This window comes from Ostrinia nubilalis, chromosome 25, assembly GCF_963855985.1.
Source record: "Ostrinia nubilalis chromosome 25, ilOstNubi1.1, whole genome shotgun sequence".
NCBI classification, from domain to species: Eukaryota; Metazoa; Arthropoda; class Insecta; order Lepidoptera; family Crambidae; genus Ostrinia; species Ostrinia nubilalis.
In genome coordinates this window covers 1148952-1175374 of record NC_087112.1, presented here as the reverse complement: position 1 = coordinate 1175374, position 26423 = coordinate 1148952, and the positions used below count along the sequence as shown (strand labels likewise).

At 43.5% G+C, this 26423-nt stretch overlaps 2 protein-coding genes across 2 annotated transcripts; both read right to left on the bottom strand.

The window, feature by feature from the left end:
• Positions 1 to 1964: 1964 nt before the first annotated feature.
• On the bottom strand, positions 1965 to 25306 carry LOC135084300 (protein transport protein Sec24C). The gene is made up of 17 exons (XM_063979108.1): positions 25205 to 25306; positions 22254 to 23947; positions 21554 to 21671; positions 20904 to 20989; positions 19738 to 19927; positions 19097 to 19206; positions 18361 to 18474; positions 17130 to 17219; positions 16249 to 16434; positions 14713 to 14863; positions 13400 to 13560; positions 12280 to 12448; positions 11460 to 11672; positions 9843 to 10037; positions 9240 to 9422; positions 6283 to 6476; positions 1965 to 2195 (listed from the first exon to the last, which is right to left on the bottom strand). The coding sequence occupies exons 2-17, from the start codon at positions 23925 to 23927 to the stop codon at positions 2058 to 2060; spliced, it is 3972 nt and encodes a 1323-aa protein (XP_063835178.1). The 5' UTR covers positions 23928 to 23947; positions 25205 to 25306; the 3' UTR covers positions 1965 to 2057.
• LOC135084249 (uncharacterized) lies at positions 10126 to 11376 on the bottom strand. The gene is made up of 2 exons (XM_063979023.1): positions 10968 to 11376; positions 10126 to 10187 (listed from the first exon to the last, which is right to left on the bottom strand). The coding sequence occupies exons 1-2, from the start codon at positions 11374 to 11376 to the stop codon at positions 10126 to 10128; spliced, it is 471 nt and encodes a 156-aa protein (XP_063835093.1).
• Positions 25307 to 26423: the final 1117 nt, after the last annotated feature.

Sequence of the window (26423 nt, the reverse complement as noted above, 5' to 3'; positions counted from 1 at the left end):
GCCGATTACTGCGCGAGCGCATCACACGTGTAGTGAACTTGAGAACCATGTTTGTTTTTAATAGTCAATGAAATGCTGTGAATAAAGATTGGACTTAACGCTTTGTTTTCATTATTGTAGCTAGTTATAAATGGCTATCGCATAGGTACCAACTCTATTTTTTCTATACTCATGTTCACTTGGTTTGTTAACTCTCGCTTGTTTTTTGTATCCAGCTTGTTTGTTTTCCCAATCCTCGCTTTGTCAGTATTCTCTTGTTTTCCTAATTCTCACTTGTTTTTCCAATGCTCGCTTTTTCAATGCTCATTTCCCAATACTCATTTGTTTTCCCAATTCTCACTTGTTTTTCCTGATGCTCGCTTGTTTTCCTAATGCTTGCTTATTTTCCCAATGCTCGCTTATATTCCAATGCTCACTTGTTTTCCTGATTATTTAACCTTTCAATTGTTTTTCTTTTAATAATTATCACCTCTTTCCAGTCCACTACTGAGTAACAATCGCATTTTGTAAAGGTCTCTTAAAAATTATAAAGCAATAAAAGACAGACTGAAAATAATAATGCCAATATATTTATTTACACTCCATTACATTCGCGTCTTACAGATACTGAAATACATACATACAAGATAATAATAAAACTTTTACAACTATCGCTCGGTTTAATATCATAAGAAAGTAAACGGCTTCGCGCGAAACATTATGTTAGACATTAACAATAACTAAATAAGAATGATTAAATAAAAACAATAAAATTATTGATTCCGCCTGAAATTCACGATTTATTTTACAAAATCTCTATTCTAATATTATTTATTATTAACCGTAAAATTTCTAACAGTGTAATCTTGAAAATATCCTATGCTAAGCTATAGCATGGCAACATTTTATAATATGCAAAAAGTATAGCTCCGCGTTCACTTTTTAAGTTCATTTTGCAGATGTATACTTGTTGCACTGTACAATATTGGTCAGTCATCTCAGTGTTGCCATTATCCGACTACAAACAATACTTGACAAAATACAGTTATTGATGCTGTACACTTTCCTGTGTCTATGGATTACAATTTCCATGGTAATTTAGGGTAAGTACTTTAAAAATTTTGAGCATCGACTAAATTATAATTTGATTAATAAAAAGCTACATGCCCAGTGTACTAGATGTTTTAGCAACATTACCATGAAAATTCGAAGAAAAGAAATAGAGGCAGTGACACTATCGGATAATTGTCATTTCATCAGTTGTCACACATTCATCACTCGCACACTTACTTTAACATTGATGCAGTGAATGATTTTTCGAACTTATGTAAAATACTATTTTGTATACTTTGACACATGCGTTCGGAATGGATTTAATTATTACACTATCATTTATGTATGCTAATAATAATTATATTACATTAAACAGTAAGTGAATGTAAAAATCGATCACTGCATCAATCGATATCTGTATTTGCTGGAAACTTTTCATTCGATCGGTGAGCGAAATTTCATTTTATTTTAATAATTGAACATGAATTCATTAATTTTCTTATACAATACAAGAAATACAATAAGGCTGTAATACAATATTTTTTGAAGTAATAACCACGATTTATCCTACAATTTACTAATATAGGTACAGCCTTTGAATCTTACAACCAATGCTAGTGTATCATACATGCGTACTGCGTAATTCTCGCTTAATCGATATCACGAGTATCGCAAGGACGTACTTTAGTTCTTATAACTCTTAATATTTCAACAAAGAGCCATTTTGTTTAGATTATGAAATATTAGTTTTAAGACAATTTCAATCAACGCTTGTTTTGAAGATAAATGAATCATTGCATCCTATGTAAATCGATTTTTAACTTGTTTAACAATCATGGCCAAAGCTTTTGACGACTCATTAAAATTTTGATAAAAGATTAACAGACTCGGCCACAGCTTTAGACAATGTCGCGTTCAAAATTTGGTAAAAGAAATTTAACAGACTCGGCCTATGCGTTTGACAATGTCGCTCACCAGTCGAGGAAGTGTTCCAGGCGCCAGCGGTGCTGGTGTTAATACTCGGGCTATAGCATCGCCCGGATCTCCTTGTGCACGTGGCAGAGGTAGTCCACGTAGGACGCGCTGCCGTCCACGCCGCGGTCCTCCACAAGGAAGTGTCGTAGGACCGCTTCTAGTTTGTCGTGTTGTCGCATTAGGGTTAGCTGGAACAATGATGTTTGTTATTAAAATTTAAATAATTAATATTTTTAGTGTTTGTTTTTTTTATTTGACAGGTGGCAAACGATGATTTGCTGTGGATATGCACAGATGACGTGTCAAATCACTTATTTATCGATTACATAGCACGCAGTAGTGGCAATATAGTTACCACCATACATACACACTACGGAATGCGGTTAATATCTGGTCCAGAACTAAAGAAAACATTGACCTTGCTAGGCTTGTTTTTTTAAGGCCAAGTTAATATGTCAAATTCAATTCTATTTAATTTAAGGTGCTATAAAAATCTTGTGTAAATTAATAAATGAAAGTTTACCCAACCCCCTGGCTTAATACCAGTTTAGAACACACAAATCACTTGTAAAACGAATCAATTAGCATACCAACATAAAGAGAAATAGATAACAACAAAATTAAAATAATAAGCTTTAAATCACACAATCGAAATACAACCAAAAACACGTTATTAAAACACTCAATCCATCACACGTCACGCTCTTTAGATATTAAGTAAAACGAAGCGAGCACTGCGATTTAAAATGTTCCCTTACCTATTACAGTTGAAATAGGCGATATTCACACACACAACAAACAATCTCATCAGCGCCATCTTGGAATTACCAGGCTACCATAGATTTATTTACCTTGGATGAAGGAAGCCACACGACATCTAAAAACCTATACCACCAAGAGGAAAGAAAACCTGTCTGCCAAATAACTTCAAATGTGACCCAAAGACCATAAAAAAGCGTAAAATGGGTTATCACACTTATCCTTATTGACTTGCCTCATTAATTGTGAATTTTTCAAAAGAAAAATTCAGTTCGTATGAAATGGAGATATGTAGAAAAAGGATGGAAAAGGGGATTCGTGGAAGAAACGATGACAAAGATGGGGCAAGCCAATGGTGATAAGTCATAAAATTAATATACGGAATAGAGCAACAAAGGACAGTGATTTATTTATTGCAAAACACTGAAATATTCCTGAAAACTGACACACAAATGACATCCAGTGACAGTAAAAGCAGTTTCGTTTGACAGCTCATGGTTGTTGCTCTATTCCGAAGGAACATTAACTTTATGAGATAAATGTAAAAACCCGGAAACTTTTAGGGCAAAAGCGCGTCAACATACAGCATCTTCTGGACAGTCTTGTGCGTGTTGAGCAGATGTTCGGTGTAGGAATCGGCGCCGTCCAGCCCTCGGTCCTCGACCAGCAGTCGCCGGAACATTGCCTCCCGTTTGTCGTACTGGTGCACTATGTCCAACTACCAAGCCAGGGCGTTAGGGGCTTGTAAACGAGCAACGGAATTGCAAGTGTTGGGAGACTTGCAAGAAATAAATAAATTCGGATATTGTCCTTATTGTGTCTACAGACGCTGTTTTATTGACATTTTATTAGCGCCATCTATAGGTTTTGTCCAAAACTTTGCATTCAGTTTTGGTATCTAAAGCAAAGTAAGATTGAGACAAACTGAAGCGAGATTCGATTATTATCCAATATGGTGCTTTACAAGAAATTGTTTTAGAACAACATGGCCTACATTCTAAATATCGTTATTAATAATGTTGCCATTTGTAATAGTATAGTGAAGTAATTGAGGTAAAAAATGTTGCTCGTTTACGAAGCGCTTTCAGTCATGCATTGATATTGAGTGAATGCTAATCTGATACTTTTTTAATCTAATGACATTTCAATTGACGTTTATAATATTTCTATTTTCACTCAATATCTTTTCAGTATAAAAATTCAGAAGGAAATAGTCAAAATAAGTACATGCAGAGAAAAATGCATGCGTGTCATGCTAGCAGATAGATTTGCAACTATTTTCTAGGAAAAAAACTAAAAATAAAAAGTGCTAAGCTTTGCTGCTAACCTTTTCTTTTGTTGTAAAGGATTAGAAGTTCGAACACTTGCTAAGTACTTAGTTTAGTCTTTAGTCTATGATACTTAACACTTACCTTGCATCACATTAATTGCACTTTGGATCCTTCAATTGCTTATGTCCTAGTAATTTGAGTGACTTAATAGGCAATTGAAAATTGCTGGTTTATATCCGGCTCGAAGGACCAATATTATGAATTGCTTTGATAGGAATTCTGCACCAATTAATTGTGAATCTTACGTAGAGGCGTACCAATTTCAGGAGGGGCAACTACACTGCCCTATCACGGAATCTCAATTTGTGTGCGAGAGGTGGAAATATTCGACAGTGAAGATGGCGTATTTAGGAGTAGCCCTCCTGACTGTGACTACGTCAAAACTATACAGATATTACCATTTGCCTCTGGTAAATCAGAAAGGTCGTGCGTGCTCCTGGAATGGTGACCAAATGACCTGATGACGACGAGATATATGCCCTATTCACAAACGATGCTTGCTTAAGTGAAGCAGCAAATCGAACGCACAGCGTTGAATAGAGCTCTGTGATTGGTTCGTGTGTCACCCTGTGCGTCCACGCGCACTGTGAGACCTCATAGTAATGTTTGTGAATACGGGCGATAGACAGTTATATGCTGCTTACCCTCATAGCATTGCGTCGCTTCACTCTAGCTTCCTCAACAAGCGCCCGCGCCGCCTGGCTCGTAGGGTTGTCAAGCTCGGGCAGTTCGGCCACTTGTGTATCGATGTGTTGCGGCGAGGCGGCGCCGAACACGTGGCGAACGTTTTACGTAGTTTCGGTTTACCTATCACTGTCGCTCGTGATGGAATCTCAATTTGTGTGAGAGAGGTGGAAATATTCGACAGTGCGGATGACGTATTTGGGAGTAGCCTCCCTGACTATGACTACGTCATAACTGTACAGATTCCATTTGCTTCTGGTAAATCAGAAAGGTCGTGCGTGCTCCTGGAATGGTGACCAAATGACCTGATGACGACGAGATATATGCCCGTATTCACAAACGATGCTTGCTTAAGTGAAGCAGCAAATCGAACGCACAGCGTTGGATAGAGCTCTGTGATTGGTTCGTGTGTCACCCTGTGCGTCCACGCGCACTGTGAGACCTCTGTACGAGCACGATCGTACATCCTGCTGCACCGTCAGCATCGACCGCCGGGCGACCCATGAACCTTCAGCGTGCACCGTCGGCACTCTACACCGACGGCACACTAACAAATACCTTTAAATGTGTACATACAATAAACCATATATAAATAGCTTATCATAATACAAATAAAACAGATATCAACCGTCCGTCGTTGTGTCTCATTTCCCCCCGCTGCGGCCAAGACACCCTTAGCCGTCGCTATGATCAGTCCGGTGAGTCTGCCGGGCTGGCAGCGGGTCCCCGCCGCCTACCTGCCGTCCTAACGCTGCTACCCTGGGCGACCTGGGCACAGCTTCCTTCCTATCACACCTTATTATGTCTAAGTATTTATTGTTAGGCAGGGCTAGGGCTCTAGGGACTTAGTGTCTTAGGGAATAGGGACTCTAGGCTCACTAGGGAGTTAGTTCCCTTCCTGACCGCATATCCCGGGCACGGGAGCGGTGCCTTACAACCACTGCCTCCCGCCCGTACAACCTCATAGTAATGTTTGTGGATACGGGCGATAGACAGTTATATGCTGCTTACCCTCATAGCATTGCGCCGCTTCACTCTAGCTTCTTCAACCAGCGCCCGCGCCGCCTGGCTCGTAGGGTTGTCTAGCTCAGGCGAACACGTCACAGTCGTTTTACATAGTTTCGGTTTACCTATCACTGTCGCTCGTGATGGAATCTCAATTTGTGTGAGAGAGGTGGAAATATTCGACAGTGAGGATGGCGTATTTAGGAGTATCCCCCCCCTGACTATGACTACGTCATAACTGTACAGATTCCATTTGCCTCTGGTAAATCAGATAGGTCGTGCGTGCTCCTGGAATGATGACCAAATGACCTGATGACGACGAGATATATGCCCGTATTCACAAACGATACTTGCTTAAGTGAAGCAGCAAATCGAACGCACAGCGTTGAATAGAGCTCTGTGATTGGTTCGTGTGTCACCCTGTGCGTCCACGCGCACTGTGAGACCTCATAGCAATGTTTGTGAATACGGGCGATAGACAGTATATGCTGCTTACCCTCATAGCATTGCGTCGCTTCACTCTAGCTTCTTCAACCAGCGCGCGCGCCGCCTGGCTCGTAGGGTTGTCAAGTTCCGGCAGTTCGGCCACTTGTGTGTCGATGTGTTGCGGCGAGGCGGCGCCGAACACGTCGCGGACGAACTCCGGCGAGGCGGCCGAGCCTACCCAGAGGAGCATGTGCACGCCGTTCTCTGGAATAGTGAAATTGGAGTTTGAATGGATGTTGACGTGTAGTATATTTTTAAGGTGAGTCAAGTTGAATGCACGCCCCTTCTTTTTTTCTTTTTTCACTTAAACCTAAGACTAAGGTTTCTCAAAACAATCTCCACAACAATCGGATCGTCGGGTCACCGACTAGAAAGCCTGCTTACACTGTGATTAAGACACCACTTATCTAAAAACTTTTCAAATTACTGTAAACGTTATTAAAACCCCTCATTATCGTCATCATATCAGCTATAGGACGTTCACTTCTGAATATAGGCTTCCCCCAATGATTTCCTTAATGATTAGTTGGCAGCAACCTGAATACAGTGCCTTCCTGCTACCTTTATAAGGTTGTCGGTCTACATTGTGGGTGGACGATTCACAGTAAAAAGAGACATTTTTGGTACACAGCCTCCGCCCTCTACTCCAGAACCTTCTGCCCTATGTCCAGGAGGCCAATACGACATGGCTGTCATAGCCCGACGGATTAGCAAGCTGAAGTGGCAATGGGCAGGGCACATAGTAAGCAGAACCGACGACCGATGGGGCAGCAAGGTTCTGGAGTGGAGGCCGCGTACCGGAAAACGCAGCGTGAGACGTCCATCCACACGGTGGACCGACGACATCATAAAGGTAGCAGGAAGGAGCTGGACGCAGCATGGAAAGCATTCGGGGAGGCCTATGTTCAGCAGTGGACGTCCTATGGCTGAGATGATGATGATGTGTAGGTTTGTTGTCAACACGACAGGAAGAAGATAGTCAGTATATTTACCCGCCTCTGTGGTCTAGTGGTAAAACCACCTGCTTCAGACGCAGAGGTCCCGGATTCGATTCCCAGTGGGGGCAGATTTTTCTGTTCGGTTTGGTTGGTGGTAGGGCTTGTTCTAAGTCCGCCTGGCTAGCTGCCACCATCTTACCTAAGTCTGTCGCCATAACAACAATGTTAACAGCATTTTGTGTTCCAGCAGTTAGAGGTAAGATAGCCAGTTCCTCCGTGGTTGAGGATTCCGGGTGAAGCTCGCTTCCACCTTCGGCCTGATCGTCACTTACCATCAGGTGAGATACAGGCCAAGAGCTTCCTCGTTAGGGCCGGATCTACCTATGGGCTGATTGGGCTGCAGCCCAGGGCCTCGGGGTTACAAGGGGCCCCCAGACACCGCTAAAAAGTAGGCCATAATTTGTCTACTCACGGACATTGCCCGCGGGCGGCGTGACCGGAGGGAGCGGCGAGCGTTCGGCGAACGAACGAGCAATGTTCGGTTCGCGAGCGAACATAGAAGAAGACGATCCTGACGCACTCTCTTCAACGACTTTGCACTAAACGGTCACAATATCATTGTAAATTTATACCGAACTAGCGGCCGCCCGCGACTTCGTACGCGTGGATCCCGTTTCACCCCCTTCCCGCTTTTCTGTTGAAATTTTTCCTGAATTTTTTTTGCTATAAACCTCACGGAGCCCGAGACCTTTCCAACGAATGCAAAACCGTGGAAATCGGTTCGTGCGTTCTGGAGTTATAGCGTCAGGGAGGAAAACCCGACTTATTTTTATATAGTAGATAGACAATTAATTTTATACAGTCCACTCTTTTCATTTAATAACTTCCACTACACTCACTATCGAAGCAACATAATTAAAAAAAAAATTGTCTGTAAAGTCGGTTTACGGACGATATTTTTACGTGACAACGTCATAAGAAGTTTCAGCCCAGGGCCCCACAAATTCACGATCCGGCCCTGTTCCTCGTTGTGGAATAATAAGTATAAAGGCACTGGGTCTCTATCAGAAGGAACTCTAGGGGTGGAATCTCCATTGGCGTGGGTTAGCGGGCAAGGAGATAATATGTTGGATGGTTGACAATCACTTTCCCTACAATTTAACGTTCCACCAAACTCAACACGCTTTCAAAGATAACCTCGCAGCCGCCTGCTCACACTTGACTGCTTGACATGACACAACTGATTGACAGTTATCTTTTTCTGCGCATCAGTCGGGTGTTACGTTTAGGAATCACAAACCTTCTGCTCTACAGATTTATACAGATAACTTTAGATTAATAAAACCTAGATGGATAGTCTTCATACAAACGCTTCGTCAAGAGTGAGGCAAAAATCTTATGTCATTAGTGTCAATTTTGTTGGGGAGTGTAGACAGTGAAGGCGATTTTCCCGAAAGTAGGGAAATTTTTAATACGTTTTTAATGATTTTATAACTAACAAAAACAAAACGCATTATGTACTTACTTATTTATTGAATTCAAAGTACCTACCTAATTACAATAAGATAAATCGACTGAAAAGTCTCGATTTCATAAAAAAGGAAGTGTATTTGTACGGCGAACAATTGGGAAATAAATTTTCTTGTTACTGGTATCATTCCCGTATTTAATTTTTGAAAGCCAAATTCAAGCAAAATACGCGTCGAATCGTAGTACTTACTTATGAAATGTAACACTGGTCACTTTCTTTAGTTTTTCTGATGTATTTAGACACCCTTTCACAGCACAAACCGTCTTAATTAATTAAAAGTCGTCGGACGTGTTTACCAATTTTTCACTTTGACAGTTCATGTGACGTTTACGAGTAAGCCATTCTGGCTTACTAAAATCTGCCTCACCTTTCGTGCACTGACTATCTATCTAGGTTTTATTAATCTAAGCAGATAACATAATATTAAGTTTGGTACTATTGATCATCAATAATAATTTGCAGCATCTGTGTCCGGCGCCGACAAGTATAATATCTCACCGAGCAGGTAGACGCCGTGGTCGTGCATCTTGTCGACGGAGGCCCGCAGCGGCTGCGGGCGCTCGCGCGGCAGCACGTGCAGCGGCAGCAGGCGCGGGTACGTGAACACCACCGACTGCTCCACGCCCGCCGTCAGCGCGCGGTACATGGCGCACGAGCGGTCGTCGCACGTTATGTCCGGACCTTGGAAAATGGAAAATAATTGTTGGTCAATATCCGGCTCGAAGGACCATGTCGAGTCGAAGTCTTCTTTTTTGTTGTAAAATTAGATAGTAAAAGGTTGGTATTTAGCTTCTTCTGTACTAGATACCAAACAACGGATATAAACAAAATTAAAATTATGAACTGTTTGTTTAGTTTTTGTATGATTTTTTTAAATAAGATATTCTATACCATTTTAACTGTAGGAACGTATAAAAGGTTTACTTATTGCCTAACTTGTCATTATTATACACTGTAAAACCCTGGTTTTCCTAAATAAATAAGCACAGATGCAAAATTATAAATATATCACCTTAAAATCTTAAGAAAAGATCCGGCTCAAAGGACCATGTATATTCAAAAACAAAATGACTTTTATTACAATCACACAAGATCACATACCTCCCGCGAGCGCGTCAGACCGCAACAAACAGCTGGTGTACAACGGCAGCAGCTTCATCGACTCGGGCAGCACGAGCTGGCCCGCCGACGACGGCGATGCGCAGTGCCGTCTGTAGGCCGCTAGTGAGCGGGCGCAGCGAGCTGATAGGGCTTCGCGGACCGCGCGCGGGCCGGCGTCTCGAAGCGCCCATACGGCTGGAAGGATAAGGGAGTTACTTTATTGAGATATTCCTATATACGTGTGGAAATGATTCAAGAAAGACAGCGTCGCTAGAAAGCGGGCTTAGCAGGCTGATAGGGCTTCGCGGACTGCATGAGAGCCGGCGTCTCGGAGGGCCCATACAGCTGGAAGGATAAGGGAGTTACTTTATTGAGTTATACCTACGAGTATACAGGGTGGAATTTTGTAATGCCACCTGGAGGGAAAGTACTCTTAGTACTGTAAATAGACAATTTTACTGAAAGAAAACATTCCTTTATTTTAGAAAAGGAAGAGAACTGCATTCAAAGAATTTCGAAAATTTTCCGAAATTCACTACCATACCATACGATTTTCTGTACATAATTAAAATAATTTAAGATTTCATGGTTTTCCTTTCATTTGATTAATCAAGTTTGTTAGAGAGATTTCATCCTTATACTTAACCCTAACGATCGATGTAATAAAAATACAGGGTGTAATTTTTAACAGATTTTAGTTGTTTCGATTCCCGAGTGTGGCAAGCAAATTTTTGGAAATCTTTGAAACCTGTCATGCGCTTTGCAACGGAGTGAAGTCGCACCTTAACTTCGAACTCCTATGTTCTTCTGATTAAATTCGTTGCGGGTTCACTGGTTGAGTTTTTATTGGCGCTCAAGCTGCAGATCCTGGCTATACAGGAGTTGCAGCGGTGGGAAAGAGAGGTGGGAATAGTCCCGTGCTGGACTAAGATCTCCCTCAAAGATCCACAACGACAGGTCCCGCGATCTTCACCAGATCATCGGTGCACCTAGAGGGAAGGCTGCCCACACTATCTTTCGGCTTGTGGTCGCCACTCGAGAACTTATCTGCCCCAGCAGCCATCAGCTCTAGATGCCTCAGATGCCAGGCGAACACCTGCCTTATGCTGCAGACACAAGGCTCACCTTGCTTCGTGAGGAAGTTGACGCAGGTGTCGAGCTCCATGCTGCGGTAGACGTCGGCCAGCTGGTGGCCACGTGGAGGATGCCAGGCGAACACCTGCCTTATGCTGCAGACACAAGGCTCACCTTGCTTCGTGAGGAAGTTGACGCAGGTGTCGAGCTCCATGCTGCGGTAGACGTCGGCCAGCTGGTGGCCACGTGGAGGATGCCAGGCGAACACCTGCCTTATGCTGCAGACACAAGGCTCACCTTGCTTCGTGAGGAAGTTGACGCAGGTGTCGAGCTCCATGCTGCGGTAGACGTCGGCCAGCTGGTGGCCACGTGGAGGATGCCAGGCGAACACCTGCCTTATGCTGCAGACACAAGGCTCACCTTGCTTCGTGAGGAAGTTGACGCAGGTGTCGAGCTCCATGCTTCGGTAGACGTCGGCCAGCTGGTGGCCACGTGGAGGATGCCAGGCGAACACCTGCCTTATGCTGCAGACACAAGGCTCACCTTGCTTCGTGAGGAAGTTGACGCAGGTGTCGAGCTCCATGCTTCGGTAGACGTCGGCCAGCTGGTGCGCCACGTTCAGCGCCAGGTTGAGAATGCGCAGGCGCCGCTGGCCGGAGCGGTGCGTGTAGAGTAAGGCTGCCTGGATGTAGACGCCGTCTTCTGCTGTTAACTTGTCGTCGTGCTTGATCTCGATGCCGATCGCTTTGTCCGCATCTGGAGATAAGGTCAAAAGTCGGATTACCGTCTAGGAAACAAGGACAAATGTTAGTCGCTCACGTCTTGTATTGTGTTTTCAAATAATTCTGATTTTATACTTCTCCTCAATGGACTCCTCCATAAAATCAGAATTATCTTTAATTTCGAAAATCAACGTGACGTGTTAACATTCTTTGAAAAGAAACTAGCACAATAAACACATCATCGATGTAGGTTAAATGGCATTTCCTCGCTCAAAATCAGCATTAGTGCAAAAAAAATTAAAAAATTGGCATTCAGCACACCCAGATACCCATACAAACGCAAAATCATTCATTGATTTCAATCACTTCAGTTCCCTAGTCTCCATGAAATTAAAATTATAATAATTTTACTTGATAATATCCCTTCGACAGCTCCATAACTGTAGGACTTACCAAAGTAGCAAGTCATTCCTATCAATGTGAGATAGTGATGATTGACGGACAATCTCTTTTACGCAAAAACTACTGAACGGATTTTGATCGAATTTCACAGCATAACTTTTAAAAATCAGAATAACATTAATCGGCAGCTGCTCAATAGAGCTACAATTCAAAACAATAATAAATCGATTAATACTCACCAATAGCAGCAAGCTCCACATCCGTGGTGTTAGACATGAAGAAGTGCCCGTAGAAGTCTGTGGCGCGCACGCCGGTTGACGTACGCACGCGCATAACAGCATCGTGTGCAGTGGGCCGCGATACTACGCGTTTTACGTCCGCTACAAGGCGCGGGCCGTCGATGTCCGCCTGGATGTAGAAAAACACATTGTTTTAACAATGAAAAAACAATCATAAATACAATTTTTTTGACAATGGAACAACTGCTGTTTGTCATCACTATTCAAATGTAATTCCTATCAAAGACCTTTAAGGAAACTATGAGGTCCTTTAGGTTTAGGTTTTAGAAACAGCTAAAAATTAAAATTTGCAGTAAAATTGGATTTTCCGAGCCTAATGTTTAATTCAATGTTTTAGAGAAGTTATACATGAGAATTATTGGTTAATAACAGCTATTAACCAATTTATGGCTTGTCGAAATTCTTGTGTAAAGTTTTAAAAGAAATAGTGACTGAAAGAGTGGAAAAACCAAACTGTTAAGTAAACTCTAGTTATTCATAATCATCATCAAAGTATACTTTGGACAATCGAGTGAAGACTGAGATTGTTGGGGGGACGAAGTGGCTAAGGACGTGTGCAAGCTACACGTTGATAAGTGGCGCGAGGTGGTGCAGTACAGACTGAAGTGGAGATTCTTATTTTCAAAGGCCAAGACACACTCTTGGTCGCTGCACCATCTTAACTGTCATCAAATACCAGAAACCAGTGGGCGTAGTGTGAGTTTACATCAAACGCGTTCGACATTGACTGCGTTAAAATATGTATGAAAATTTTAGTTCTTGAAAGTTGGCGCTAGGGGCGCTGTACAATCCGTCATACATTTTAATTTCACTTTTTTACGCAATCACTAGTGAAGACGTTTGATGTAAACTCACACTAAGTGTAGGCGCACACCGTTGATTTTTAGTTGGCCGATAGTTGTGCCCGATTTAAATTTGTATGAAGAATCGGCCAAATCGAATCGGCGTAGTGTGCGCACTCCCATACATGCCCATATTGATCAACTGCCCGACTAAACTATCGGCCGACGAAAAATCAACGGTGTGCGCCTACTCTAAGCCCTCAGTTCATTGAGCTTACCGTGAAGTAGGTATACTTGTGCAGCTGTCCGCCAGTGAGGCGCGGCAGCTGGCCGATGGTGGCGGCGTCCACGTACGCGTTGTTGGCCACGAATAACTCCACGCACACACCTGCCGCCGAGCACAGCTGGCCCAGCTCGTTGTATAGAGTTGTCTGAGGAGCTGCAGCAAGGATATTTAATTAACAATCACCCTTACTTAACTGACAGATGAAGATTTTTCAGGCACAATACGAAAGTAATTGTGTCTGGTCCTGATCAGTACTACTAGCTAAGACATACGAAAGGTTAATTGACAAAAAGTAAAAGAGACTCCAAAAAAGAGCCAGTCTAACCAGAGAGCCAAAATTAGGAAACGTATAAAGTTTTCCGGCACCGACTCACCAAAATATCAGTTGTGGTATAATATTTTCTACTTTTGAGTGCAGTAAATGTATTGCAATCAGCAGAAATAACACACTTGAAATATTAAACGGTGGGCTAGCGACAAACTGTTTACATAATTTATAACATGTATGGAATAGCTGCTGTGTTCGCCGTCTTCAGACCTAGCCCTACTGTGGAACACCAGCAGCTGGCCTGCTGTGTCCGCTAGAGAGCCCTGCTGTTGTGTCGCTCACCCAGTATAGTCTTCTCCTTGTCAGGCGAACAGCTGCCTTATGCTGCACGCCACAAGGCTCACAATGTCAGCGGTCGCTCACCCAGTATGGTCTTCTCCTTGTCAGGCGAACACCTGCCTTATGCTGCACGCCACAAGGCTCACAATACCACCGGTCGCTCACCCATTATAGTCTTTTCCTTGTCAGGTGAACAGCTGCCTTATGCTGCACGCCACAAGGCTCACAATACCCTGGTCGCTCACCCAGGATGGTCTTCTCCTTGTCGGTGCCGAGCAGCTTGCGGTCCTCGCGGCTGGCCAGGCGGCCGGGCGCCGTGCCCAGCGACGGCAGCGACGTGTGGAGCCAGCAGCTGGCCTGTGTCCGCTAGAGAGAGCCCTGCTGTTGTGTGCTCACCCAGGATGGTCTTCTCCTTGTCGGTGCCGAGCAGCTTGCGGTCCTCGCGGCTGGCCAGGCGGCCGGGCGCCGTGCCCAGCGACGGCAGCGACGTGTGGAGCCAGCAGCTGGCCTGTGTCCGCTAGAGAGAGCCCTGCTGTTGTGTGCTCACCCAGGATGGTCTTCTCCTTGTCGGTGCCGAGCAGCTTGCGGTCCTCGCGGCTGGCCAGGCGGCCGGGCGCCGTGCCCAGCGACGGCAGCGACGTGTGGAGCCAGCAGCTGGCCTGTGTCCGCTAGAGAGAGCCCTGCTGTTGTGTGCTCACCCAGGATGGTCTTCTCCTTGTCGGTGCCGAGCAGCTTGCGGTCCTCGCGGCTGGCCAGGCGGCCGGGCGCCGTGCCCAGCGACGGCAGCGACGTGTGGAACACAAGCAGCTGGCCTGCTGTGTCCGCTGCCTTCAGGGCTTCTAGTCCTGCCTGGAAGGAAAGATATATTCATTATTATCCACCACAATCTAGACAGGAAGTTTATTGTATTGCACACCACAAATCAGACAGTTGGGAAATTGGGTCACGCTCCAGCAGTGATGAGTAAATGGCAGTGGGTAATATGGTCTCGGTCTGCTTCGGCTATTGTAACAGCAGCCACTACAGCAGTGGCACAGACATGTCCTTCGCCTACAGCTAAATAGGGTCAAGTAGGTACTTGACCCTTGACCTGCACAAGTTACAGATCATCTGCAGCGGCTGTTGAAATAACAGCTGTTTCAGCGGAAGCACACCTGCTGCCTAGTGGCTGCTATGGAGCAGAATTGTCTCGGTTGTCGCGAAAAACCGCGGGCAGCTGTTACAGCAACAGCTGCTCCAGCGGAAAAACAAGGCAGAACCAAGTCTCTTGCCAATACATCTACAGCCGAGAGTAGTCAATTCCTTGCTTTCACACACAGGTGATCTACTAACCTGCACGGCGGGAAGCAGGACGGTCTCGACTCTCACTGTCATCGTGAAACAGCTGCAAAAGTTGTTACAAAAACCGACACTCTAGCGACAGCATTTTCACTCGTCTACAGCTGCTTAAGATCTAAAACCTGCCTTCACGCACTAACCTGCACGGCGGGCAGCAGGATGGTCTCTGTCTCCTTATTGTCCTTGAACAGCGCGGGCAGCTGCTGCAGCAGTTGTTGCAGCACGGGCCCGCTGTCCTCAGCGCACCCACATATCCTTTGCTTACAGCTGAATGCAGTCTAGAAGAATCTGAATGCTGACAGTGGTAGTACACCTGCTGATAGTGGAGTCAAGTCCTACCTGCACGGCAGGCAGTAGAATGGTATCTGTCTCTTTAATGTAACGAACAGCTGAGGCAGCACACAGATTTCTTCTTCCTGTAGCTTACTGGAGTCAAGCCTTCTCGCACTGCGGGCAGGATGGTCCCGGTCTCTCTCGAACAACCGCAGCAGTTGTTACAAAAACCGGCACGCCAAAGGCAGCACACACACTTCCCTTTCCTGTAGCTGACTGGACTGGATCCTGCTTACTTACTGGAGTCAAGTCTTCACACACTAACGTGGATGGTCTCGGTTTCCTGGTCGTCACGGAACAACCGCTCTAGTGGCAGTACCTACACCTGCTGACTATAGTCTGGTCTGCGAGCACGTAGAATTTTATCCAATGACCCCAAGCTACCCATCCTTATCGCTCGCCCGTAATTATATTGCTGTCGCGACTGTGCGACGGGCGGCCGCAGTGAGCGCGCGAGCGCGACAGCAACATAATTACGCGCGAGCGATAAGGATGGGTAGTTTGGGATCATTGGACAAAACTCTACGTGCTCACGGACCGGGCTTTAGTAGAGTAAGTCCTACCTGTACAGCTGGCAGCAGTATTGTCTCCGTCTCCTTATTGTCCTTGAACAGCGCGGGCAGCTGCTGCAGCAGCTGTTGCAGCACGGGCCCGCTGTCTTCAGCGCGCACCAGCAGTCCTTCCAGTAGAGGCACGAACATGTCTTGGACGTCGCCCACGGAGAACATCTGTGGTTGCGCTAAGGAACCCTGCGAATGTGCGCAAAAGTTTAGCAAATCTTTATTCAATACATAGGCCTTTTCCAGGGCACTTATACACGTCCCGAATATAGCTTTCCCTGCTACCCCTTTGGGACAACATATGGGCTGGTACTACAAAGTTTGAACACTGTAGATTGAAAACTTGCAAAGGTCACGAGTTTAGCATTGGGACAAAATTGATCTTCATTGGTTGGGTTTTTCTTGGCGATCAAGCTGTAGACCGTGTACCGACGACCTCATAAAGGTAGGAAGGCGCTGGATGCAGGCCGCCACCAACCAGGCGATATGGAAATCATTGGAGGAGGCCTATGTTCAGCAGTGGACGTCCTGTGGCCGAAATAATGATGATGATGATGATGATGAAGCTGTAGATCCTAGCTACACAGGGAACGTAACGCTGGCAATGAGAGGTGGAGATATTTCCGTAAGAGCTTACATCATCTATTAGACGTATATTACTAGCCCTAATACAGTCTCACATGATCATATCTAAAACTGAACATGGTCCTTCGAGCCGGATATCTATTATTTGCAACTAGGCCTATCAAACATTGAAGCAAAAGCTGAAAGCTGAATTTTATATCAGAACTAAACCCTCTTCTTAACGTTATACCAATTAAAAAAAAAAAAAAAATAAGATGATCGCTTACATGTTATAGAGGAAAGATGTAGCAAATAAATACCTTAATGTTATAGAAATGCACGGTTGAGCTGTAAGTGATGAATCCCACTCTTGTCCACGTTTGTCCTGTCTGAGGGTCTTTGGGCATAGCCTGAAACAAAACGTATAAATGGCATATTAAAATTCTAAATTAAATCAAGGATATCAAAACAGTAGATCTCCTAGCTAGATGATAGATTGATTACAAAAGCTAAACTACTTCCAGTGCTAATTTATTAAAGCCACAAAAGTCCAGTCAATGTTTTTTAATGCAAGACAAGGCAGGTATTTGACCGCAATCGCACCTGGTGTTAAGTGCGATGCAGTCTAGGATGGTACATATCTGCCCTGTAAGTGCCTATTCACTCTCGCCTTGAAAAGGCCCGGATTATAGTGTTCAGGAAAGACAGCAGCAGGCAGCGAATTCCAGTACCTAGCTGTTCGCGTTATAAAATTTGAAACGCTTAGTGCGAGCTAGTGGAATGTCGACAATGTAGGGATGATACGCTAACCTGAGTCTTCCCCGGTGATGGAAGGGGGCTGGTGGAATTATGTAAAGTCGGATTCTTTAGAATTTTCCCTAAATGTAAACAAATATGGCCAACTGACATTAAAACATTTTTAATCTGTGCCCTAGTGAGGCGACAAAACCTCTCGTTAATCGCGGATTGAAATTATTGTAGTACTTACGTACCTATAGAAAGAATTTATAATGCTTTATAAAGCAATGCATTAAACAATTAGTAGTACATTCAATGAAGAAAAAATACATTGTTGATTAAGACACTATTTAAATCTATTTAAATGCAATCAGTAATAAAAATGATTGAATAATTGAAATAAAATCGATTAAATTTACCGATTATTGTCTATGACTTACAGGTTACAACACTGATGTGTCAGAGACAACATGGAGATAACACATAATTTTAAACTTCAAGTCAATTTGACAAGTCTCACAAATTTTCATCGTCCACATATTTTGCTAAAATAATTTGTTTAAAGATTAATTCCAAACTTGTATAATCGTGAGAATAAAGTTGGTATCATGGGCTTGTGAAATAATGTGTATGATATTATGAACACGTAAGTGATTATGGTGTAATTGTGTGCAGAAGTGTTTGTTTACATTTGAGGAAATTTCTAAAGAATTTAGGTATAGACTTAACTTTACCATTTTGAAACGGAAATCAACGCGTATATGCTTTCAAAATAATATGCTTTAAAATTATTTTTCTGGCTTATCGTCTCACCTCGATGAACTCTGAGATGTTGTCGCATACAGTCTGCAGCAGGCCGCTCTTGACGGCGTTGTATGACACGTCGATCACGAAGATTATCGCCGGCGGGTTCGGCAGTGTGTTATTCTGTAAGATTACTTAATATTAAATATTTAACATTCACTCACGAAGAAACAGTAAAAATACACAAACATATTATACATCGCAGTAAATGAGAAATAGGTAATTTAAACACCTTTCATCATGTAACAACTGGCCTTAATTTATGAATAAGTAGGTCTTAAATGTAAATATAGAAAAAAAATTTTGTTTGACATGTCTAAACAATCCCTTTACTTTTTTTTTAAGAATATTAGTAATTGGTTTTTGCACAAATTACTAATAGTCCCGTTAACCCGTCGTACTAAGCCAAATATGCTTGTGTCACGAATGGAATCACCACAATAGCCGTGCGGCAGCGGGGTTCGAACCCGCGTTCCTCAGATGACGAGTCGGCCAGTCCGACCCCTTCACGATTCGACTATCGTGGCATCGCACACTTAAATTATGCAGGTAAAAAAAGATTAATTTCCAAAAATATGCTTTTATAAAGCCCGGTCTGTGAGCACGCACACAATGCGGGCGCCCGTCGCACAGTCGCGACAGCAATATAATTACGCGCGAGCGATAAGGATGGGTAGCTCGGGGTCATTGGACAAAATTCTACGTGCGCGGAGACGGGGCTTTAGTAATGGGCTCAGTACAGTACCCGGCAGTACTCCTTGGTGGCGACGATCTCGTAAGCGCCCAGCGCCATCTCGGCCGGCATGCGTCCATACTGCTGCATGCTGTTCACGTATTGCGTGTACTCCATTGGCACTGTTACAATGTTATAGCGATGTTAATTAAAGTTGGGTCGATGCAACTGTGTCAAAAGCTTGTGACAGGTCATAATTCTTAATTTAACGATCAAAAAAGATTTAATTTTATTGCAGTTCGGAATATTAACTCTAAACAGTCATCATTGGTTATACAGTTACTACTTTATTTTGAACAATTTTGTCTTGGTGACGATCCGAAAAGTTGAAGATCCGAATTGGTAAAGGTCGCGGGAAGAGCCTGGATGCGGCCAGCGCAGGACCGTGCATTGTGGAAAACCTTGGAGGAGGCCTTTGTCCAGCAGTGAACGTCATTTGGCTGAAACGAACGAACGAACGAACGACGATCCGAAAAGTAGAAAAATGTTAGACCTAAGATTTGAGCATGGTTTTAAGAAGAAAGTAAATCAAGATTATAATACTAACAAAACCTGCATTCTTTATAACACAAAAGATGATGAGGGCTCAACAAAAATAAAATTACAAGAGAAAGGACATCATTATTGTGAGTAAATCAAAGATCAAAACTTACCCTCAGTAGTAGCTTTACAGAAGGCACACTTGAAGTGTCTGCCGGCGTCAATAAACTTCATGTTCGGGCACATGTAAGCCTTGCAGCGACAGCAACGCACAGGGCCCATGGTCGGCGAGTTGGTCAGCGCTGCAAAGTCCAACAGTGGTGGCTCCAGTTCAGAACCCACTGTTTCAGCCATTGGAGCTAGCTGTGAATAGAAATTACATTCAATTATGGATCTGTTGTCCCCTAATCTTTAGATCTATATTCGAATGGAGACATTGCTCGTAGAGACGATGGCCGTTGGGGCAGAAAAGTTCTCGAGTGGCGACCACGGGCTGGAAGACGTAGCGTGGGCAGGCCTCCTACTAGGTGGACCGACGATCTGGTGAAGGTCGCGGGAAGAGCCTGGATGCGGGCAGCGCAGGACCGATCATTGTGGAAAACCTTGGAGGAAGCCTTTGTCCAGCAGTGGACGTCATTCGGCTGTCATTCTAACAGAGACCGATCTATAGATCTCATTGGAACATTCAAGATCAATATTTCAGCAATTCCTTCCATTTCCCGACTCAAAAGGATTAGCAAAGCCCAATTATTACTCTTTTACTTTAGCTTATTCCAAATTCAGTAGCAGCATAGGATTTAATTACACCTAGCTGTAGCTACTCATAGTAAATTGTGAAAAAGTCGTTTTAACAGTAATTAAATAAATAAATAAATATCCTTGGACATTTCACACTGCGCTTCTAGTCCCAAACTAAGCAAAGCTTGTACTATGGGTACTAGACAACGGATATAAACATACTTAAATACATTTTTTTAAATACATAAAGTACGGCCAACTAGCAGCGATACAAAAGGTCGATACGACTGTCGAGTTGACAATATATTCTGTCTCTTCCCATCTTGTGTACTTGTCGTAATGTCTCGTTCTCCCGCCAAAATATGTCAAAGTCAGACGGGTTCACCCATGACATTGGGTTTGTTTACATTTGGTATCGCTTCTCGTTGGCCGTAACATAGAAAACACCCAGTCCAATACAAACAAATATGTTCAAGCACACAAATGATTGTACAGTGCGGGAATCGAACCCGCAACCTCCGGAATAGTAGTCCGTTTCGAACCACTACACCAAACGGCCGACGAATTATGGTTAGACGAGTTAAATGAAAGGTTTACTTACAACCAAGCAGAAAGGCATCGAGGTCTGTTTGAGCAAGTCGGCCGTCACTGGCACGCTGTACATTGAGCTTCTTATGTACCGAGGACCTGGAAAAGAAATGTTGTTTGCGTTACCTTATTTACTACAGTTTAAAATTAATTATTAGACATTGTATTTGCATTGTATGATGACAATATTTAATATTTATTTAGGATCTTTGATGAATTCTCAAATCTATAAGAGGTACTTCTTGATATAATTAATTAAGTACAATAATAAAAATGCCAATAAGTTTTCATCATTATCCATGCACTATTACCAGGAGGTATTTTTTTTCTTTAGTCTACAGACGCCGATATGAAACTAAAAAAGTCATGCAGTAGGTAAAGCCCGGTCTGTGAGCACGTAGAATGTTGTCCAATGACCCCAAGCTACCCATCCTTATCGCTCGCGCGTAATTATATTGCTTTCGCGACTGTGCGACGGGCGCCTGCAGTGAGTGTGCGAGCGCGACAGCAACATAATTACGCGCGAGCGATAAGGATGGGTAGCTTGGGGTCATTGGACAACATTCTACGTGCTCACAGACCAGACTATAGTGATAAAAATGTATAATCTAATGTGATATCAACTACACTATGGATTTTTGAATAGATATTACACAAACTCACTGGCATTTCCCTTGTCGTCGACGACGAAGTCGGTGGTGACGAGCGGCGGCACCAAACCCTTCTCGTTCGTTACGAAGATACCCCCGCGGTTTTGTTGGTCGTCGGCCATTACTTGGATCTACAATAAAATGAAGAAATAAAACATAAGCGTCGTAATGGAACCAGAAATTATAAATAGTGACTGAGTTTGTTGCGGCGCTTCTTCTCAGCACTTGCCAAATGTTTGTCTCTAAGCGCTGGTAGGGCAAAAAAAGAATGAGACATGTATAGGCTAATTAAGAGCATTTGACGATTTGTAAGTACTAATTGAATTAGTCTATACAAATAAAGATAATTTTGATTTTGATTTGATAGGAATAGATCATGGAATTAGACTGAACCTAAGCTATTACAAGGCGGCGTCGCAAGCAACATTATTTCGTAGGATAAAGGACTCTTTCAAATTAGACGTTTTGATCCGGACGATTGTAGGGCGTATGCAAGTCCGCACACTTACTGTTGGTACTTGTCAATTTTATTCCAACGCAATTATACAACTTTCCGTGTGCGATACGACAACCGTCCGTCTCAAAATGTCTAATTTGAAACAGCCCTTAGACTTAAGACATAAGGTGCACATTTTATCGACATCAATTTAATGACCTTATTAGATTAATGATGATGAAATGACATAATTAACAATACTTGAATAATAACTCACCGGACTAGGCATATTGTCAGGGTCAAGCCTCTTCTGAGGCTGCTGCTGACCAGGGTAACTGGGCTGTTGTCCAGGGAACGGCGGCTGCGGAGGGTATCCCGACTGAGGTTGCTGGTAGCCCTGCTGAAAGCCCGGCTGCTGGCTCACTGGCGGCATCCCAGGATACTGTCTTTGCTGGCCAAGAGGCGGTGGCATGTGCGGGAGACCAGGCATCGATTGGTATTGCTGCTGCATTCCCGGTTGAGGAGGCATTCCTGGTTGTGGAGGCATCCCTGGTTGTGGCGGCATTCCAGGTTGTGGTGGCATTCCCGGTTGCTGCATTCCTGGTTGCGGAGGCATCCCTGGTTGTTGCATTCCCGGATGCGGCGGCATACCCGGTTGCGGTGGAAGACCGGGCTGGTGCATCCCGGGTTGAGGAGGCATTCCGGGTTGAGGAGGCATTCCGGGTTGAGGAGGCATACCAGGCTGTGGAGGCATGCCAGGTTGCTGCATCATAGGTTTGGGTTGCATCCCAGGTTGTGGTGGTAGACCTGGTTGAGATAAACCTTGAGAAGGCATGCCTGGCTGTGACGGCATGCCAGGATGAGGCGGCATACCCGGGTGGGGCGGCATACCAGGATGAGGAGGCATGCCCGGCTGATTTAACCCTGGTTTCTGAGCCTGCTGACCGGGTTGGGACGGAAAACCAGTCTGTGGTTGTGGGGGCATCCCAGGTTGTGGCGGAAGCCCTGGCTGCTGCATACTTTGCTGAGGAGGCATGCCCGGTTGTGGAGGTAAACCGGGCTGACTAGGGAACCCAGGTTGCCCTGGCTGACCGTGAGGTCCAGACTGCCCCTGTTGTGGGGGAAAGGGTGGGCGACTTGAATCAGAACTCGATTCTGGCTGAGGAGGCAAGTTTGAGGGACCGGACCGTGAACTTGGAGGCATGGGCCCCGGTTGAGAAGTTAATGGGCCGGAAGGCTGCGGGGGGAGCCCCGGCTGACTCGACGGGGGACCCATCTGTGGTGGAAGACCTTGTGGTGGACCTTGCCCCGGCTGTTGAAAGCCCGGGTTCATCGGCCCTGGAGGGCCAGGCTGCCGAGCCATCGGCCCGGACTGCGGCGGAAGACCTGGTTGCGGGGGGGGTGGCATCTGCCCGGAACCCAAAGGTTGCTGACTGGCCTGACTCATCGGGGGACCCTGCATCGACGGAGGCCCTTGCGAAAACTGGTTCGGAGTCTGACTTGGTGGTGGCATGAAACCTGGATGCGATGTAGGCACAGGGCCCGGTTGAGAGGACGGAGGGCCTTGTTTTTGGGGGGGCATCATCTGTGGGGGTGCTCCACTAACTGGGGGTCGGCCTGGAGGGAACTGGCCCGGTGGCCTTTGACCAGGTGGTAATTGGCCCATCGGGAAGTTGGATGTGGGAGGGAAATTTGCTCCAGGAGGGAGTTGCCCCGATGGCATCTGCGAAGGTGGGAAGCCCGGTCCATTGATATTCATTGTCTGCATTTTCTGCGCCATGTCGTTCTGGTCGAATGGCTTGCCGCCCATCTGTGGCCCATTCTGAGGCATCTGGTTGAACATGTTCGCGTTCTGAACTCCGTTGAAGTCTTGTGCCGTCGGCGGGTAACCGATGGGGTTGTTCGGTGCATTGTTATTTTGTCCGGGGGGAAGGTATTGCGAATTCATCATCTTGTTGGAAGCCACACTATCTGAAAATTACAACAAGAATATTTTGATAAAGATATTCAGAAAAGACTAGACTGCATCTCACTTAACACCAGGTACGATTGCGGTCAAATACCTGCCTTGTTATGCATAAAAAATAAGTCATATTTAGATTACACAATATAATTAATGAAATACTTTTATTTTATATTTGTATTATTAATTAGAGAGTGCTGTGCAAAATGATAAATTAATTACAAATAGTATTAGTACGGTCTAATTGGAGAACAAGTCATAATGTATCGAACATTTCCTATTTTTCCTAGTATTTCTTTGCCTGTTGGAAACTAGGCACAGAACAGTTTCATCAGTTTGAAGTTTGGCAGCAGATTTTGACCTTTCTTTTTGCTTATTTAATAAGCACTTGCCATAATAACCTCTGTATGCTCCAATTTCCATCAGTTCTGATATCATTGTAGTTACATACAGTTCACTAAATAATCATTTCTATAGCTAAACATTGTTTTACCAGATCATAAAAGTATGTCATAAATTGATGATTTAATTGCCTATAGGCAACTTGTGCCATTTATGTTAAAATCTTACAATTTACAACGGTATTACAAGGAGTAGAAAGTATATTTTAACTTCAGTGATTTTCCATTTTTACTATGGCTTAGTCTACGTTGTTTAGGGTCACAACCTTTGACCTTACGTATTTATCGAACTTTCGAATTTTAAATGTAAATTAGAATGTATAATTTAAGTCATTAATAACTTCATATTGGTTTTGTACATAAAAGTATCGAGGAGTTATCAATAGTACAAATCCTGTCATTCAAAGACTGATAACAAGTAGGTATGTATTGTTTTTAACCCTATGCTATACAATAAAGTATAACAATATTCTGTTTCTGAACGTGAGAGCTGTTGCTATTGTATCTCCACACCTCATAAAGACTAAAACTATCACAATTATTATGAATGGAAGTGAAAAAACTAGTTTGTAATTAACTGAAACAAGTCGCTACGAACCAATTATTTTACCATGAAAACACTCAAATTTAGATATTTTATTCACCGATGACGCACTTAATACACTTGAAGATTACAGCAAAAAGCTTTTTTTGTCATAATTTCACAAAATACACAGAGAATTTGAGATAAATTCACGAAATCCTGGATGATGAAAATGACAGCTGCCATGTAACTTTGTAAATAACTTTGGCAATGATTTAACACTTTTTGTGGATCCAAATTTGCAGGTATTATGTCACACACTATTATCTTTATGTACTTACGGCTTCAAAAGCGATTTTTGTCGAATTATTGCAATAAAAAATATAAACAAGAGGCACAAATCTCGTAAACCTTCGGGCCACGTATTCTGACATACGGTGTTGTCAGTGGCTCACCGCCTATGTGGAACTTTTGAAGTTTCACTACTTGAGCGTATAATGGAACGCAACTCCACAAGAAATTCACGATTTATTTACCAGTTCGTTTCACTTTTAAACATTTTGATCCTAGAAATTGTTTCAAATGGAATAAATTATCATTTCCATTGTCTTATTTTTATATTTTGTATATTTTTTTCTGTCTTAATTAAAAGCTCGTGTAAAAATAATGCTTAAAACGAAATGTCTTTATTAGCAATGGCAATGTGATACTTTAAACGTCAAATTTCTCGTTATGTTAATGCATAATCAACCTTAACTTTATAAGGTTACGGTACAAATTATTTTGTAAATAACACTGCTGAAAAATCACTGTTTTTCATTCATCGAGCAGACGAGCAGTAATCTAAAAAAAAATATTTTATTTCAATACGTCTGCTAAGTACATCTTACTTCTATTTGTAATGTAAACAAGTATACATGCAGAGGTATACAGTAATAGGGAAAATACCTACATCCATATTCCATATTTAGCTTTACCAGTCTTCACAAGCCTACAAGGTCTTAAATGGGTTTATCTAAATTAGGTAGGCATTCCATGCTCGTGATCATCTCATCTTTTTATCAATGCTCAGTGATGCTCAGCATTCGCGGGAATCGTGTTTTATCAACAGTAAAAATGTTGACCGGGCGCATACCTCACCACACCCCGCGCAAGCGTGGTTTGTCTAAAAGAGGGATGTGCTTGTAGATATCGACCAATCGTTTAGTCTCATTGGAAGAAACAGCTCGATGTATCGTTAGTTGTTTCATTTAATAAATTGATACAGACATTTACTTAGCACGTGAGAGGATGATGAATGATTTCGTATAAATAGGATGGATGAGTAAGGCCCGCAATTTATTTCCTACCTTACCTGCTTCTGTTTAACCGCCACGTCACATTGTGACGTGTAATATTGTGACGGTCACAATGTTTTGTTGAAAGAGTCAAGAGGTATGCCGTAGCTTTTTACGATAAGAAAATGCAGGTAATCGGCAATATCATCATCAATCACACCACACAAGATCTCTACCTAAACTTACATTATCGGAGACATAATTTGAATCGAGAATTCGATAA

Bases quoted from the DNA above. Each gene is read 5' to 3' on its own strand.
- LOC135084249 (XM_063979023.1), bottom strand. From the start codon at position 11,376: ATGGAGCTCGACACCTGCGTCAACTTCCTCACGAAGCAAGGTGAGCCT. The intron at 10,188-10,967 runs GTGAGCCTTGTG...TTATCCTTCCAG, and splicing joins CAACTTCCTCACGAAGCAAG to CTGTATGGGCCCTCCGAGAC.
- LOC135084300 (XM_063979108.1), bottom strand. From the start codon at position 23,927: ATGATGAATTCGCAATACCTTCCCCCCGGACAAAATAACAATGCACCG. The intron at 20,990-21,553 runs GTGAGTTTGTGT...TTTCTTTTCCAG, and splicing joins CGACGACAAGGGAAATGCCA to GTCCTCGGTACATAAGAAGC. The intron at 17,220-18,360 runs GTGAGACGATAA...GTTTTGTTTCAG, and splicing joins ACATCTCAGAGTTCATCGAG to GCTATGCCCAAAGACCCTCA.